Below are 19,014 nucleotides of genomic sequence, written 5' to 3' on the forward strand. Positions count from 1 at the left end.
TTAATCAAAATCATTAAATATACACTCTACACACTCTACACAATATACAAACTATACACTTTATACACACTATAAACTTTATACACACTATACACTTTATACACACTATACACTTTATACACACTACACACTATATACACTACACAATACACTGCACACACAGTCGCACACTATACACACTATAGACTAACCACAATACTATACAGATTACACCATAACCACTACACACTATATGTTTTACACACTATACACTATACTCACTATTCATACCGCCATATGTATGTATTAATTGTGTAATTATTTTGCAATGACAAAAAAATATCTCTATCATATTTTTTATTATGTTATTACAGGAAATTATCTTAATTTTATGGGATATGCGGTATATATGGCATTTCACATTGAATATTACAAGAAAGCATCTCACTACTATGAGATATTATGTCATTATTATGACACATTATTACATTATTATGATTATTGTGAGATGTAATAAAACAATAGAAATACATTGTTTTTTATAGACTGTATCATAACAGTATGCTGATAGATTAGATGGTGTTTCAGACTTTCAATATACTGCAGTTAATCAAAGTAATCAAAATATTACCTTGCGTTAATATTCCTGTATAAAAAGGACCTTATTGGCTTTTTTAATGAACAGAGTAGTGCGCCCCCTGTAGGCGAGCATTAAATACATCTCACTCACGTTTTAGAGACAAAAATATTTTTTGTTTTTTTGCTTTCTATATACATATCTACACTATAACGACTTCTGAATCTATCTATCTATCTATCTATCTATCTATCTATCTATCTATCTATCTATCTATCTATCTATCTATCTATCTATCTGTCTGTCTATCTGTCTGTCTATCTATCTGTCTGTCTATCTATCTATGTATCTATCTATCTATCTATCTATCTATCTATCTATCTATCTGTCTGTCTGTCTGTCTGTCTGTCTGTCTGTCTGTCTATCTATCTATCTATCTATCTATCTATCTATCTATCTATCTGTCTGTCTGTCTGTCTGTCTGTCTGTCTGTCTGCCTGCCTGCCTGTCTGTCTGTCTGTCTGTCTATCTAGAGTTTAATAAGAAAATACAACAAACTCCACTCATCACATCAGGTGACAGTAATGAATCAGGTGAGATCTGTATATATTTACCTGCAGTGTGAGGATTTCTGTCAGTCTGCCCAGGTGCACATCCTGCCACAACATTAATACCACCTGTACCACCAGTACTGTCTCTCCACAGCCTCACTACTGACCCACTGCTGGAGTTACAGCGCCATCTACTGACCATCTGCCTGCATTATACTCTACTCATCTACACTGACTGCCTGTACAGTATTTAATATAAACTGCAAATGTAGAGCTGAAACATTAAACAGCCAAAGAAATTATGCAATAGAACAAAACTATATATTTTTTATTACATATTTTTATTAATATTATTATTTTTTTATGATTTATTACTAGTAGTAGCAGTATTCTTTATCATCTTCTTTTTCTTCTTCTTCTTCTTCTTCTTCTTATTATTATTATAAGTATTATTAATATTATTATTAGTAGTAGTAGATTAGTAGTGATTGATAAGCACAGTGCTGTTATTATAAGAATAATTTAAGCACAGTTTTAATATGTTTTTAGAGTTAAATTGGACAAATTTGCTTTGATTGTATTAGAAGATCAGTGAAAATAACATATGATGAGTATACCTTGTCCACATTAAGTGTAACTTCATATTATATAAAATACATATACGTAGTAATTAATTAAAAATTTATTACAAATTAAAACTGAGTTAACGTATTAATTAATGTGTTTAAATAAGACAGAACTATTACATTATTAAATCACTAAAACTATTAAACTATAAATTACTTTTTTTTTCTCACAACACGTTAGCAACCACCTAGCAACACCTTAGCAACCACGAGCAGCACCTTAGCAACCACCGAACAACACCTTAGCAACTACAGAGCAATATCTTCATAAATAAAAATAAAAAAATCCTTTATGAATAGTTGCATCTGTGTACAGTATAACCTCTCTCTTATAATATATATATATATATATATATATATATATATATATATATATATATATATATATATATATATATATATATATATATATACAATATTATTAATTACTAAGTATATTAAATTCATTTGTACTTATTATTTAATTACTTTGAATTTGGTATTAATTTTAATTTATTTTTAAAGCAATTATATTGCTCTGCTACATTATAAATAGTATAATCAATGTTATAAGATTTTAAATAAATGTTGATGTATCGCTTTTGATTGTGATTAGTGATTTAGTGAATCAATTTAATTTGAATTGAATTGTAGTTGGTTGCAGTACTCCTCCGCTCCGGCAGGGGGCGGAAGCGTGCCGCTGAATTCATTACCGAAGAAATCCTCCTCGTCCTCCGGTCTTTTGCGTGTCTCCGCAGAGTGCGGGGTGGTATGGCGTCCAGCGTGTTGAGATACACCTGCAGGGTCCTTCCAGTAAGAGCCCGGATGTTGTCCTTCGTGCCCCAGGTGTCTCCAGGTGAGTGGGGGTCCTGCAGGTATCTGGGGGCGCGTGTCAGAGTGGGGCGATGATCCCAAACCAGACTGGAATAAACTGGAGTCAGTCTGAACACAACACGCCCACTCTTTATATTATCTTCTTTAACTTAACGTTCAGAAAACGTTCTGTTAACCATGGTATGATGCTATCTATCTGTTTATCTGTCTATGTATCTGTCTGTCTGTATTTTACATAACATTCCCAGCAAACATTATGGAAACATTAAAAGTACATTCCCAAAAGTGAAAATTTAAATACTGACACAAGTGGCTTTACAGCAACGTTACGAGAACATTTTAAAGGTTAAAAATAAAACGTTAGATAAAAACGTTCCAATAACATACCAAACATACGGTATGGTGCTGATGACCTATCTATCTGTCTGTCTGTCTGTCTGCCTGTCTATATATCTGTCTGTTTATATATCTTATCTATCTGTCGGTCTGTTTCTTTTTTCATAACTTTATGGGAACGTTAAAAGTAACAGCAAGTAAGTTACAGCAATGTTACCCAAATATTTAAAAGGTTAAAGAAAAAAAACATTAGCTAAAAACGTTCCAACAACATTCCAAATAGTCCGATGCTGATGATCTATCTATCTGTCTGTCTGTCTATATATTTGGCTGTTTATCTGTCTGTCTGTTTTTTTATTTAACATTCCCAGCAAACATTGTGGAAATGTTAAAAGTTACATTACCAAACCTATAAATGTAAACACTGACACAAGTAACATTGCAGCAATGTTATCACATAAAACGTCACACAAAAACGTTAACATCCATTATGTTTGCTGCAAACATTACAAAAAACACTGATACATTGGAGCAACGTTACCAGAACGTTTAAAACGTTCAACAAAAAAACGTTACAACACACCAAATAAGTTTTTTTTTTTACTTTAACGTTTAGAAAAACGTTCTAGTAACCATAGTCCGATGATAATGATCTATCTATCTATCTGTCTGTCTGTCTGTCTGTCTGTCTAAACTTATATTTGTCTGTTTATCTGTTTGTCTGTTTTTTACATTCCCGAAACTAAAAATGTAGACACTGACAATAGTGACGTTGCAGCATAGTTACCAAAACGTTTAAACGTTAAACAAAAAAAAAAACGTTACATAAAAACATTAACATTTCCATAATGTTTCCTGGGAACGTTATGTAAAAAAAAAACAGACAGATAAACAGCCAAATAAATTGACAGACAGACAGAAAGACAGATAGATAGATAGATGACCTATGATATGTCGTATATGATATAACGTTATATGAAATACAATTTAATAACATACCGAAACATTAACGTTAACTTGGTCTGATGCTGATGATGTGTCTGTCTATCTGTCTGTTTTTTTACATAACGTTCCCAGCAAACAGCAAACAAAAAAATTAAATACGTTAAATAAAAACGTTAACATTTCCATAATGTTTACCTGGAATGTTATGTAAAAAAATGATCTATTATTGTACCGAAGAGTTCTTCTAACTATGGGCGATGCTATAGACCTTTTTTAAAGAGTTGTCTAATGAATCATGAAGCTGTGTGTAGTGCAATCTGGTATTTGTACCTAGCTGTGCAGTAGATATGTGAACATGGGAGTCCTCCGAGTCAGTGCTTCTCAAACCATGGTCAGGAGACCCCCGGTACCCCAGGGTGGTTCATCAGGAGATGTCAGCGTATAAGGATTTCATCTGTAATATTCATAATATCAGATTTAACCAGATAAACCCTGAATGTAAAGCCATACTTCAGTTCCTTGCTACTTTAATAGGTCCTACAACTGAACCCTGCAGAACCCCACCCTTCCCAACCTTCCCAATAGCATGTGTCCAATAGCCTGCCTGGTTTAAATAGCAGCAGAGCTTCTGAATATATCTACACTGATGGGTGTGGTGTTCTGAAAATGAGGTGTGTTCAGGTATATTTCTGGAGTTTTGCTTGTTTATCTTGGTAACAGAAAACACAGGAGCTCCACTGACTGAATACAACCTAGACAGACGTTGCTATTTTGACATTAAATTATCAACAATGCTGGTGAAGGTGTACTTTTCCTGTCAGTATGATAGCAAAGACAAAATAGGGCTCTTAGTGTTATCATGTGTGTTATGAATAGGTGGGGACAATATGGCCTTAAAGTTATACTAAAGTTTAGGGCTATGATTAGGGCTGCACAATATTGGAATGGTTTTACATTGCAAATTTTCTTTTTTCAACAATATATATCATAGTATTAAACAATGCAGGGCCCATGACGTCACTAGTCTCACGTCCAGACCAATCAAGAGCTGAGTCAGCACCGAGCTCTCAAAACTCGAGAAAAACAGCAAAACAACAGCAATCGGCCCTTTAATCAGCATTTAAATGGCTTTTTAAAAGGTAAATAAGATTTAAGGTTTGTTTTTCTGCAATTTAAAGCGTGAATTCAGCTGTAACTGGAAATATCTGCGCTGCTAAACTGTGCTGGACAGCTTTCAACAAATGCATTTACAAGCACGTGCCCAGCCATGTGGATGGAGGCCATGATCCCGCTCATGCTTCTCAGGCAGCAGCAGCCTGTCACTCACAGAGACACAGAGACAGCGCTGTGTATCTACTTCTTGTGTCAAGAATCAAAACATTGCAACATGACGTGCTTTATATTTAAACGCTCTTTCCTGCACAGTATAGTGATTTTATTGTTTATTGTTTTTGTGTGCTTTAAGCTCTGATGATGTTCTTGATAAAATAGCATCATATTGAACGATATGGAGTTTTGGCTTATTTGTCGTATTATTAAAAGAGGAATTATAATAAGATGTGGTGCACATGTAGTGGTCTAATGCAGCTGATCTCTGATGTAATCCAGTGTGTTTTCTGTGTGTAGGGGTCCGTCATAAGACCACCGTACAGTACGCCACGCGGCCCGACCTGCCCAGGCTGGCGTACAGGAAGCTGAAGGGGAAGGGTCCGGGCGTGGTCTTCCTGCCCGGCTACGCCTCCAACATGGGGGGGCTGAAAGCAGAAGCCCTGGAGGAGTTCTGCAGATCTCTGGGACACTCTTACCTCAGGTGCACTACAGTGTTCACTATCGTTTTATAAGATATGATACTTTGAATTCGGTAGCGATACTCAAACAATACGTTTTTTAGATACCTTTTTCCAAACTGTAACCAAAAACTAGAAAAAACTGCGTATTATTTATTTAACAGCAGACATGAGTAATCTCATTCTCTTACTGTCACCAGTAGAGACTCCATGTTTCTGGATCTTGTTGGAAGAAACAGTGAGCATGTTTGTTTGTGGCGCTTTATTAGGAAACACAAATTTAAGCTTGTGCTTAAACTACAAATATTTTTCCTACACATATAGCTTTATGCATTTCAAGAGAGTTTTAAGAGTTTTAAAAAATATATCAGCATTACTAAATTCAATTATATTATATGATATTAATGGTGTCGGTCACTTAAAAATGAATTATAATCATGATTCTGTTTTTAGTGCTGGAATTTCCAGTATTATTGTGAGGGACGGTAATAATAGTGTAGTGTGGTTTAGGTCTGATAGACTAGAGCTTTTATACAGTACTATAATATTTCAGAGAGAGAGGGAGAGACAGCGCACATTAGCGAGAGACAAAGCGAGTGAAAGAGAGGGAGGAACAGTCCAAGTTAGTGAGAGAGACAGTGAGTGAGAGAGAGGAAGAGACAAAACGAGTGAGAGGCTGGCGCGAGTTTGCAAAAAGCAGCATGAGTGTGAGAGAGAGAGACAACGCAAGTTAGTGAGAGACAGCACAAGTTAGCGCGAGACAGCATGAGTGAGAGAGAGCGAGAGACAGCACAAGTTAGCGCGAGACAGCATGAGTGAGAGAGAGCGAGAGACAGCACAAGTTAACGTGAGACAGCATGAGAGAGAGAGCGAGAGACAGCACAAGTTAACGTGAGACAGCATGAGAGAGAGAGAGACAGCACAAGTTAGCGTGAGACAGCATGAGTGAGAGAGAGCGAGAGACAGCACAAGTTAGCGTGAGACAGCATGAGTGAGAGAGGAAGAGACAGCGCAATTTAGCGAGAGACCGCATGAGTGAGAGAGAGCGAGAGACAGCATGAGTGAGAGAGAGCGAGAGACAGCACAAGTTAGCGTGAGACAGCATGAGTGAGAGAGAGCGAGAGACAGCACAAGTTAACGTGAGACAGCATGAGAGAGAGAGCGAGAGACAGCACAAGTTAGCGTGAGACAGCATGAGTGAGAGAGAGCGAGAGACAGCACAAGTTAACGTGAGACAGCATGAGAGAGAGCGAGAGACAGCACAAGTTAGCGTGAGACAGCATGAGTGAGAGAGAGAGACAGCACAAGTTAGCGTGAGACAGCATGAGAGAGAGAGCGAGAGACAGCACAAGTTAACGTGAGACAGCATGAGAGAGAGAGAGACAGCACAAGTTAGCGTGAGACAGCATGAGTGAGAGAGAGCGAGGGACAGCACAAGTTAGCGTGAGACAGCATGAGTGAGAGAGAGCGAGAGACAGCACAAGTTAGCGTGAGACAGCATGAGTGAGAGAGAGCGAGAGACAGCACAAGTTAACGTGAGACAGCATGAGAGAGAGAGAGAGACAGCTCAAGTTACCGTGAGACAGCATGAGAGAGAGAGAGAGAGAGACAGCACAAGTTAGCGTGAGACAGCATGAGTGAGAGAGAGCGAGAGACAGCACAAGTTAACGTGAGACAGCATGAGTGAGAGAGAGCGAGAGACAGCACAAGTTAGCGTGAGACAGCATGAGTGAGAGAGAGCGAGAGACAGCACAAGTTAACGTGAGACAGCATGAGAGAGAGAGCGAGAGACAGCACAAGTTAGCGTGAGACAGCATGAGTGAGAGAGAGCGAGAGACAGCACAAGTTAACGTGAGACAGCATGAGAGAGAGAGCGAGAGACAGCACAAGTTAGCGTGAGACAGCATGAGTGAGAGAGAGCGAGAGACAGCACAAGTTAGCGTGAGACAGCATGAGAGAGAGAGCGAGAGACAGCACAAGTTAACGTGAGACAGCATGAGAGAGAGAGCGAGAGACAGCACAAGTTAGCGTGAGACAGCATGAGAGAGAGAGCGAGAGACAGCACAAGTTAGCGTGAGACAGCATGAGTGAGAGAGAGCGAGAGACAGCACAAGTTAACGTGAGACAGCATGAGTGAGAGAGAGAGAGACAGCACAAGTTAGCGTGAGACAGCATGAGTGAGAGAGAGCGAGAGACAGCACAAGTTAGCGTGAGACAGCATGAGTGAGAGAGAGCGAGAGACAGCACAAGTTAACGTGAGACAGCATGAGTGAGAGAGAGCGAGAGACAGCACAAGTTAGCGTGAGACAGCATGAGTGAGAGAGAGCGAGAGACAGCACAAGTTAGCGTGAGACAGCATGAGTGAGAGAGAGCGAGAGACAGCACAAGTTAGCGTGAGACAGCATGAGTGAGATAGAGCGAGAGACAGCACAAGTTAGCGTGAGACAGCATGAGTGAGAGAGAGCGAGAGACAGCACAAGTTAGCGTGAGACAGCATGAGTGAGAGAGAGCGAGAGACAGCACAAGTTAGCGTGAGACAGCATGAGTGAGAGAGAGCGAGAGACAGCACAAGTTAGCGTGAGACAGCATGAGTGAGAGAGAGCGAGAGACAGCACAAGTTAGCGTGAGACAGCATGAGTGAGAGAGAGCGAGAGACAGCACAAGTTAACGTGAGACAGCATGAGTGAGAGAGAGCGAGAGACAGCACAAGTTAGCGTGAGACAGCATGAGTGAGATAGAGCGAGAGACAGCACAAGTTAGCGTGAGACAGCATGAGTGAGAGAGAGCGAGAGACAGCACAAGTTAGCGTGAGACAGCATGAGTGAGAGAGAGCGAGAGACAGCACAAGTTAACGTGAGACAGCATGAGAGAGAGAGCGAGAGACAGCACAAGTTAACGTGAGACAGCATGAGAGAGAGAGCGAGAGACAGCACAAGTTAACGTGAGACAGCATGAGAGAGAGAGAGAGAGACAGCACAAGTTAGCGTGAGACAGCATGAGTGAGAGAGAGCGAGAGACAGCACAAGTTAGAGTGAGACAGCATGAGTGAGAGAGGAAGAGACAGCGCAATTTAGCGAGAGACCGCATGAGAGAGAGAGAGCGAGAGACAGCACAAGTTAGCGTGAGACAGCATGAGTGAGAGAGAGCGAGAGACAGCACAAGTTAGCGTGAGACAGCATGAGTGAGAGAGAGCGAGAGACAGCACAAGTTAACGTGAGACAGCATGAGAGAGAGAGCGAGAGACAGCACAAGTTAGCGTGAGACAGCATGAGTGAGAGAGAGCGAGAGACAGCACAAGTTAGCGTGAGACAGCATGAGAGAGAGAGAGAGAGAGAGACAGCACAAGTTAACGTGAGACAGCATGAGAGAGAGAGAGCGAGAGACAGCACAAGTTAGCGTGAGACAGCATGAGAGAGAGAGAGAGAGAGAGACAGCACAAGTTAACGTGAGACAGCATGAGAGAGAGAGAGAGAGACAGCACAAGTTAACGTGAGACAGCATGAGAGAGAGAGAGCGAGAGACAGCACAAGTTAGCGTGAGACAGCATGAGTGAGAGAGAGCGAGAGACAGCACAAGTTAGCGTGAGACAGCATGAGTGAGAGAGAGCGAGAGACAGCACAAGTTAACGTGAGACAGCATGAGTGAGAGAGAGCGAGAGACAGCACAAGTTAGCGTGAGACAGCATGAGTGAGAGAGAGCGAGAGACAGCACAAGTTAGCGTGAGACAGCATGAGTGAGAGAGAGCGAGAGACAGCACAAGTTAACGTGAGACAGCATGAGAGAGAGAGAGAGAGAGAGACAGCACAAGTTAACGTGAGACAGCATGAGAGAGAGAGCGAGAGACAGCACAAGTTAGCGTGAGACAGCATGAGTGAGAGAGAGCGAGAGACAGCACAAGTTAACGTGAGACAGCATGAGAGAGAGAGCGAGAGACAGCACAAGTTAACGTGAGACAGCATGAGAGAGAGAGAGAGACAGCACAAGTTAGCGTGAGACAGCATGAGTGAGAGAGAGCGAGAGACAGCACAAGTTAACGTGAGACAGCATGAGTGAGAGAGAGCGAGAGACAGCACAAGTTAACGTGAGACAGCATGAGTGAGAGAGCGAGAGACAGCACAAGTTAGCGTGAGACAGCATGAGTGAGAGAGCGAGAGACAGCACAAGTTAACGTGAGACAGCATGAGTGAGAGAGGAAGAGACAGCGCAAGTTAGCGAGAGACAGTGCGAATTAGTGAGAGACAAAGCGAGTGAAAGAGGGAGAAACAGAGCAAGTTAGAGATGCCGTGCGTAAAAGAGAGCAAGTTAGTGAGAGAGTGTGAGTTAGCGAGACAAAGCTAGTGAAAGGCAGCAAGAGAGAGCACCAGTTAGAAGGAGACAAAGTGAGTGCAGGAGAGGGAAAAACAGCGTGAGTTAGCGAGAGACAGCGCGAGAGCAAACTGCTGAGATTTTAGCACAGTGGTGTGTTACAAAATTATATGTTCACCAATTTACATTAACACTGTGAACCACATTTCTGTGCTGTTTTTACCGCTGTTTTACTGGGTTGTTTTACCTCACTGTGTGTGTGTGTGTGTGTGTGTGTGTGTGTGTGGTTCAGGTTTGATTATACAGGCTGTGGAGCGTCTGAAGGTCAGATGGCAGATTATAATCTCGGCACCTGGAAGAAGGACGTGCTGTATGTGCTGGACGAGCTGGTGGACGGACCTCAGGTAAGATCTAATCGTATAAAATTAAATTTATTTACATTGCACTTTTTACATGTTAAAAAAGTTTTATATCAATCTTGGTGTCATTTTATACACTCCAATAAATGGAACTTATATTAATAAGACCAATTGGTACTTTTGGCAGTGTGGCAGTGTGCCACATCCTGCTGGACAATGAAATCCATATCCAAATTTGTCAGCAGAGGGAAGCATGAAGTGCTGTAAGATTTTGCAGGAAAACACTGCACTGACTTTAGACTTGATATAACTGTATATCAAGTATGTACAGCTCTGGAAAAAATTAAAACATTTTGATTTCTTTGATTTTACCAAATTAAAAACCTCTGGAATATAATCAAGAGGAAGATGGATGATCACAAGCCATCAAACCACCAAACTGAACTGCTTGAATTTTTGCACCAGGAGTAAAGCAGCATAAAGTTATCCAAAAGCAGTGTGTAAGACTGGTGGAGGAGAACATGATGCCAAGATGCATGAAAAAACTGTGATTAAAAACCAGGATTATTCCACCAAATATTGATTATTTCTGAACTCTTAAAACTTCATGAATATGAACTTGTTCTCTTTGCATTATTTGAGGTCTGCATCTTTTGTTCTCATTTTATTTGTAATTTGGGAGAAATGTTGTCTGTAGTTTATAGAATAAAACAACAATGTTCATTTTACTCAAACATAAATTTTTAGATAGCAAAATCAGAGAAACTGATTCAGAAACTGAAGTGCTTTCTTAATTTCCTTCAGAGCTGTATATATATATATATATATACACACACACATTTTTATATATATATAAAAATGTGTGTGTGTGTGTGTGTGTGTGTGTGTGTAGATTTACATCTCAATTGAAGACATATATAAGTGTCCTAGAATCTCCTGAAAATAACATCCAGTCTGTGTAAATGTTACCTATAATATACTTTATAATCTTCAGGTTAATATATCTACATCAAACTGTCAGAGTGTACTGCACAATTGGTGTAGGGCCCTGAATGTTTAACAGTCGATGTGCAGTAAAATATGCATTGGATCCGGAGCCTCACCAGTAGGAATGCAAATGAAGGGCAAGACAAAAAAATATTCGCAACTAATCGACTAATCGAAAAAAGAATCGTCAGATTAGTTGATTACTAAAACAGTCCTACTGTCGTATGTGATGGCACCCTACCCTTTTTACTGATATATACGTGTGTGTGTGTGTGTGTGTGTGTGTGTGTGTTTTTGTGTGTACTGTAGATTTTGGTGGGCTCCAGTATGGGGGGCTGGTTGATGCTGCTGGCGGCTCTAGCGAGGCCGGAGAAGATCGCCGCCCTGGTGGGAATCGCTACAGCTGCTGATCACTTCGTCACGGCCTTTAACTCCCTGCCTATAGAGGTACGACCAGAGAGATCTGAGGTTTTCACTCATGCATTTTTGGCCATACTGCCCAGCACTAGAGTGAGTTTGGCCTAACACGATATTTTTCAAGATTCTGGCGGTTTCACAGTATATCACGCTATTTTGTATTATTATTTTGTTTATTATTTTTTGCATTACTGGGCATTAATATAGGTGTGTGAGTCACTGTAGGCTTTAAATAAAGGCTTTGCTTAGTATTGAGTTTAATTTATCCCACAAAATTACACAATATATGAAGAAATCAGACTTTATTATCAGAAAAACAGCTGAAGAATGTAAACAACAGACCTTTAAAATTAGATACGCTAACAAATTTTAAGGCCCACTAGGTAGGATTTCCTTGATTATTGAACTTTTTAAAGAAGTGAAATTACAGCTTGAAACTCACTGCAGCGCTGCATTGAGGTGTAATAGGAGTATTAACTGCAAAAAAACTGCGACCTGCTTTCCTACCTGTATGTAGTTCTAACAGTTCTACAAGGACTACAAAAACCCGATATTTGAAGTTGGTTAATTCTTTACAGAAGCTAACTAGTAGTGATGAGCACATCAGCTCTTTTAGATGAACTGAATCATTAAAATCCGTTTACTAAAAAGATTCGTTCATTCGAACAAATCGTTTGCGAACGACACAACACTAAGCTGCTAACTAATATACAGACACTCTGGCAGAAGCTGGAAAGAGACGGAAGATGTCTGTGAGCCAGAAAGAGAGAAAGTAAGAGAGAATAATCGGTCTAGAGACCGGAGAAGAATAAATATAGGAATCTCTTTCACTCGTTTGGGTGAGCTAAGAGACGCTAAACAGCTGAAAACAGACGCCGAGCCGTCCGGCTTCTTATTGAACAAATCAAATCAAATCAAATTTATTTGTATAGCGCTTTTTACAACTGGTGTTGGCACAAAGCAGCTTTACAGAAACATGATTACAGGACAAAGAATCAGGCAAAACATTAAACATAGAAAATACAGAATACAGAACCCCCAGTGAGCGCGGAGGCAAGGAAAAACTCCCTCAGAGCTGCAGGAGGAGGAAGAAACCTTGGGAGGACCAAGACTCACATTAAAGGGGGGACCATCCTACCACTGGTCAAATGGCTTTTAAATTAATTTTAAAAAGTCTTTCATACATCCATATAGGTTTTATATATTCAGGTGTATAGCAGCTCCACTAATGGCTTATAGAGTAAGATGGATGATGAGCAGCTGATCTGTGGTGGTGGATGGAGAAGAGCTGACTTCAGAAACTTCCAGTCTGGCCAGACAGAGGACATGAGAGCCTGAGGGTCCAACATCGGTATCGGGGGTCAGACAGGTGGGCAGTCAGTAACTCTGAGGAAGGCAGAGAGATGGAATTAGTTTTGACTGGATTTATGTAAAACAGAGAATATAAAACATTATCAGAGCGTGGCTAATGACTCCGGCAGAACTGAATAAAACAGCCTAACTAAAGGCAGAGAGCCAGAAGGTAACATAGACATGGAGGCTTCCTGAAACACTGGCATCCACCCACTCCACCCTCCACAAACCTGAGTGACCGTGTGCAGTGGGAGAACAACAGCACCAGCATCTCAGTTTACCACAATTTCCTCTGTCCATGAACCCCTGAATCTGCAGCCTTATCTAAAGGGAAAAACATTAATTACCAAAAGCTAAACTAAACAAGTAAGTTTTCAGTCTAGACTTAAAGATTGAGACTGTGTCTGAGTCCCGAACATATTCGGGGAGATTATTCCAGAGTTGAGGTGCTTTATAAGAGAAAGCTCTTCCTCCTGCAGAGCTCCTCTGAATTTTAGGAACTACTAATAAACCAGCACCCTGAGATCTAAGTAATCGCGGTGGTTCATAACAGGAGATGAGGTCTTGTAAATACTCAGGAGCGAGCCCGTGCAGGGCTTTATACGTTAACAGGAGACGTAAGTAAGTAACGTTTTATTTAGCTGCTCTGGTGTTTTGCTGAAATAGTCTAGCTAGCTTCATATGCATAACGTTACTTCATAGAGTTGTAGTCCAGGTTAGGTGTTTACAGTTTTGTTGTTTGTGGATATATACGATGGTCATAGTGAGGTAGTATTTACATATATTGTATCTGATCCAGGTTATAAGCTCTCAGGTTGTAAGCTTAGCTTGCAGTAAATTGCCTCAAACTGAAATATACATTTTAGTCTGGGGCTTATAAAAGCTATTTTTACTGATACTGTGTTTTGTTTTATTATTATTTTGTATGTCTGTCTTTGTTAAAGAGCATAATATAAAGTATTTCAGTATGAAAGCAGGTATTTGTAATGTGTAACAGCGTCCTGTATCATTACTATATCTCTGCTGTTTGTAACAAACCAAACAGTGTGGAAATCGGGTATAAATTGGTGCAGTTGTGATTATTATAGGTGTATTAAACACTTTCTTCAGTGTAAATTAATGCACTGGGGGCGCAGGGTTGCCCCCTCCAATATGGCTGACGTGCTGACACGCCAGGAGGCAGGATATGAGGCGTCTATATATAAGATATCTATGGTATGAACCCTAAGTGTAGCTCACTGAATAAAGCCTAGTCTTCTTCTTCTTCTCCTGTCTTGTGTTTCCTCTCCGGCGCCCCCTACAGACCAAAAAGGAGATTGAGGAGAAAGGCTCGTGGTCGTTTCCGACGCGGCACAACGAGGAAGGCTCGTACACCATGAGCCTGGACTTCCTGAAGGAAGCGGAGAACCACTGCGTCCTGCAGAGCCCCATCCCCGTGTCCTGTCCTGTGCGTCTCCTCCACGGCATGAAGGACGGGGACGTCCCCTGGCACGTCTCCATGCAGGTGGCCGAGCGGGTGCTGAGCAAGGACGTGGATGTCATCCTCCGCAAGCACGCCCAGCACCGCATGTCCGAGAAGGACGACATCAAGCTGATGGTGTACACCATCGACGACCTCATAGACAAGCTGACCACGCTGGTATAAAGTGGGCGGGGCCTGCGAGGGGCTGGGCTGAGGTTCGAGGGAAGGGATTGGGTTGGCGGAAGGTATAAAGCTCTAAAGGTGCGTTCTGAAGCCATGTAGCTGATTTTTTAACGTCTGAAGGACGGACGCTTGCTTGTTCGTAGCTGTTCTAGGTTTTGAGACGACACTGAGAAGAGTAGAGAACACAATAATGACACGATGAAAATCTAAAAAAATATATATATATATAGAATATCATTGATAAATTGCCTTATTAATTCAGTTTAAAATGTAAGTTTGAAACTCCTATTTTATAGAGATATTATATAGATGTATTATATGGATGATTATGAAGCTTACAGCCAATGAAAACCCAAAAATCAGTGTCTCATAAAATTAGAATATTATTTAAGTCCATATTTTTCTTTTGGCATTGTGGGAAGTGTGCCAATTCCTGCTGAAAAATGAAATCTGCGTCTCCAAGTTTGGACTGTGTGTCTCCACTCTTCCTCCAGACTCTGGTTCCTTGATTTTCTTTAAATGAAATGTAAAATTTACTGATGATCAGTGATGGTTTAATAAAGAGTCATGTCTGTCATCTGCTGGTGTTGATCCACTGTGTTTTATATCAAGTCCAAAGTCAGTGCGGATTTCATTTTCCAGCAGGATTTGGCACACTGCCCACACTGTACCAAAAGTACCAATTGGTATTTTTATATAACATTCAAATTTTTTGAGACACTGATTTTTGGGTTTTTCATTGAAGCTTCATAATCATCAGAATCCTCAACAATAAACGTCTATCACAATATATAAGTTTCACATTTTCAACTGAATTAAACTGAAATTAAGTCACTTTTCAATTAATTTCAATGATATTCTAATATACTGTAACACACAGCTCAGGCTAAGTAGGCAAAACCTTCGTCTCACACTCACTTAACACTTACACACTTACGTTTAAATGAAAGGAACTCATTCTCCATGCCTTCCATCGTTCATGCCTACAGTTCTTCTACATTTTGTTCCATCTTGTTGTTGTGAGGATAGATAGCATCAGCCTTTGATTTTGTTTCTGTACATTTTTGTACATCTTTTAGCAATTGTGTCACGTTTTTCAATGCAGGGACTTGGTTTGTTGGTGAATACTGTGTTTGAAGGTGCTATGCTACATGCTACAATGCCTACAATTGGTTGAGAGCGTAGGCAACAAGCAAGCGAAACCACATAAAGTTTCGCTTCATATATGATAAATTAGTGAAGGCACGTTCGGCTTCGTTTACGCTCGTAAATTTCGTAGAGGCCGTCATTGAAAAGTCAGTTCTTAAAGCAGGAAAATTGGGCCAATTGTAAGAATCTGAGACAGTTTAACAAGACTTAAACTTTGATGTTCTAGACAATGACTGGGTCACAACATCTACAGAACGTCAGGCAGTGACCAGGACCTACCAACAGTATTGCTCCAAGGAAGGGCAACCGAAGATCGGATTCGTTTTTTTTGCAAAAGGATCATAAGTACCCAAAGCTCATTGATGCCAATCCATGAAGGTAACACCTCCTGAGGTCTTGTAGAGTCCACAGCCTTGAATGGTCCAAACTGGTCTTGCAGCACAATGGGAACCATCTCAATATTAGGCATTGGATGATTGGTGTATGTATGTATGACCAATGCATGTTAAGAAGCACTTGTTCACGCCATACATTGGACTATGTTAACACAATTTTTTTGGTCTATTTAGCCAATGCACTTGCGTATTCACCAGGATGTCTTTAAAAAGGATGTCTTTAAAACTGTGAAAGGAACTTTTTTGTCTTGTCTTGAACTTTCAAAACCTCTACCTTGGTGAGTTTGAGTCTACGATTGAGTCTCTTTTTGGTTCTGGAAGGTCTTTGGCTCAATCCCATTTCACCCATTGGCGCTACCACTGAGCCCTTTGTAGAGTGTCCCGATTCTTGTTAGTTGGGGTAGGTTAGAGGAAGTGTTTGGGGCCTACATAGTCCTTCAAATGGAGATTCTTCAGAGAAACACTCTAAACAGAGGGCAATAAGAATCAGTGGCAAGATGGTGCAACACAATCAACCAAAGAAACCCACAAATTCGAGAATTTTCTTTGTTAAAAATGACGATAACCTACTATATTAGCATCGATTATTGTGTAGTTTCAATGTTTTATGGTCATCTTCATCAAAACAAACATAAAACAAACAAAATCACCAGTAGTTCATCTCTATAGCTAGCTAGCTTATTTTCCCTGAGGCTGCTGAATTTAAGGTGGAATGGAAACATAAAAGAGAATAAAAGTAAAAGTCTAAAACAACTGGTAGGGATACAAAAGAGAAATGGGATTGGGCCTTTCTCTGGGTTTTAGGTGCTCTTAGGAGTTGAAGATTAGCATTTTTTAGTTCACCACTAAAACTTAGAGATTGAAAGTACAAAGATTGGGGTTCTCCAATGGTTCCCAACAGTTGTTTTAGGATTATTTACCCTGCTTCTACAACTTTGAAAGTGGTGTATTTGATCAGGAAACCTCTAAAATATACAGGGCAGTAGGTCCTCCAGTGGTTGCCAACAGTAGACCCCTTATCTCGCCCATTTTAGTGGCTTCCCTGCTCCAAACTTGCCTAATTCTCACTGATTTGGTCCTTCAAATTGAGACTTTTTAGAGTAACAATCCAAACAGGGGACTATGAGAATCAGTGGCAAAATGGTGCAACACAATCAACCAAAGAAACCCACAAATTTGATTTTTTTCTTTGTTAAAAATTATGATAACCTACTATATTACCATGGTTTATTGTGTAGTTTCAATGTTTTATGGTCATCTTCATCAAAACAAGCATAAAACAAACAAAATCACCAGTAGTTCATCTCTAGAGCTAGCTATCTTATTTCCCATTCCACCTTAAATGGTGCAATTTAGGCTGCTGCATTTAAGGTGGAATGGAAAAAAATTAAACTCTTTCTCTGGGTTTTAGGTGTTTTTAGGAGTTGAAGGTGAGTAATTTTTTTATTAGTTCACCACTAAAACATATACAGAGATTGAGGTTCTCCAATGGTTCCCAACAGTTGTTTTAGATAGATAGATAGATAGATAGATACTTTATTGATCCCGAAGGAAATTTAGCAAATTTTATAAATTTTAGTGTTTACCCTGCTTCTACATCTTTAAAAGTGGCGCATTTGATCAAGAAACGTTTAAAAAAAGTACAAGGTACAACAGTAGACCCCTTACCTCACCAATTTTATTGGTTTCCCTGCTCCAAACTTGCCTAATTCGAGAATGTTCTTTGTTAAAAATGTTAATAATCTACTATTTTATCATAGTTTATTGTGTAGTTTCAATGTTTTATGGTCAACTTCTTCATAACAAGAATAAAACAAACAAAATCGCTAGTGTTTCATCTTCGTAGCTAGCTAGCTAACTTTTCCTATCCCATCTTAAATGGTGCAAGAGGCTGCAGGATTTAAGGTGGATTGGAAAAATAAAAGGGAATAAAAGTAACTCTGTTTCAATGGTAAGGGTTTAACTCAAAAACAAGGGGTAGGGGTACCATTCTTTGGTACTGGAGGACCCCTTACCTTGCTCATTTTAGTGGCTTCCCTGCTTCAAACTTGCCTAATTCTCTCTAATTCTTGTCCTGGATCATGTTTTGCTGGAAGTTACAGGAACATTTAAGGTAATCGATTGGCCAAACCTGCCAAGAAATACAAAATCCAAGACTAAAAACTGGATTTAAGGTCCATATTTGAAGATCTCTTAAAACTAAAACGTTCTTGTAGATGCATGTGCTTTTGAATCTAGTGGTCTTTGGTCCTGCTCCTGGAGACCTGCCTCCTAATTCCTAATCCTAATCCTAATTCAGATGGATAACTTTGCCTCAACTCTAAAAAACCAATGGACTAGCACTTCTAAACAGTTTTAATGGTTTTAATTGCTGTTTTTGTCTGTTCCCATTCCTTCAGTTTACCATTTTTGGCATGTAGCAAGGTTTCACACTCGTTTTACAGGTTCTTCTCTCAGAAAATGCTGTTTATTCCCACACTTTCCTCTCCCTTTGCCTTCCAGGGACTCACAGACTTCAGGATCTCTCCTGGGCTTGGGTTAATTGGTAGCACCAATGCTCACCATGTCTACTTTGGGTATTCTTTATTTTTTATTAAGTCGAAATCTAAGTTTAGGCTAAATCTGGGTCTGGGAAAAAAGTGGTCCATAGTGTTTTTAGTATTGTAATGTATATTGTTTTAAAATTATGTGCATATGTATATCTTCTATACCCCTTGTACATAAAATATAAAGATTTTCTTTGGTAATAAAAGTTAAAATATGGTAGAAACATTTGACTGGTATTATTTT

The 19,014-nt window shown here is 39.8% G+C and overlaps 1 protein-coding gene across 1 annotated transcript; it reads left to right on the forward strand.

Annotated features, from left to right (window-relative positions):
• The first annotated feature begins 2,413 nt into the window (after nt 1–2,413).
• On the forward strand, nt 2,414–18,996 carry abhd10a (abhydrolase domain containing 10, depalmitoylase a). The gene is made up of 5 exons (XM_049465584.1): nt 2,414–2,568; nt 5,454–5,637; nt 10,212–10,323; nt 11,575–11,712; nt 14,339–18,996. The coding sequence occupies exons 1-5, from the start codon at nt 2,484–2,486 to the stop codon at nt 14,678–14,680; spliced, it is 861 nt and encodes a 286-aa protein (XP_049321541.1). The 5' UTR covers nt 2,414–2,483; the 3' UTR covers nt 14,681–18,996.
• Nucleotides 18,997–19,014: the final 18 nt, after the last annotated feature.

Source organism: Astyanax mexicanus, chromosome 1 (genome assembly GCF_023375975.1).
Source record: "Astyanax mexicanus isolate ESR-SI-001 chromosome 1, AstMex3_surface, whole genome shotgun sequence".
Lineage (NCBI taxonomy): Eukaryota > Metazoa > Chordata > Actinopteri > Characiformes > Acestrorhamphidae > Astyanax > Astyanax mexicanus.

Bases quoted from the DNA above. Each gene is read 5' to 3' on its own strand.
- abhd10a (XM_049465584.1), top strand. From the start codon at position 2,484: ATGGCGTCCAGCGTGTTGAGATACACCTGCAGGGTCCTTCCAGTAAGA. The intron at 10,324-11,574 runs GTAAGATCTAAT...TGTGTACTGTAG, and splicing joins AGCTGGTGGACGGACCTCAG to ATTTTGGTGGGCTCCAGTAT. The intron at 11,713-14,338 runs GTACGACCAGAG...CGCCCCCTACAG, and splicing joins TTAACTCCCTGCCTATAGAG to ACCAAAAAGGAGATTGAGGA.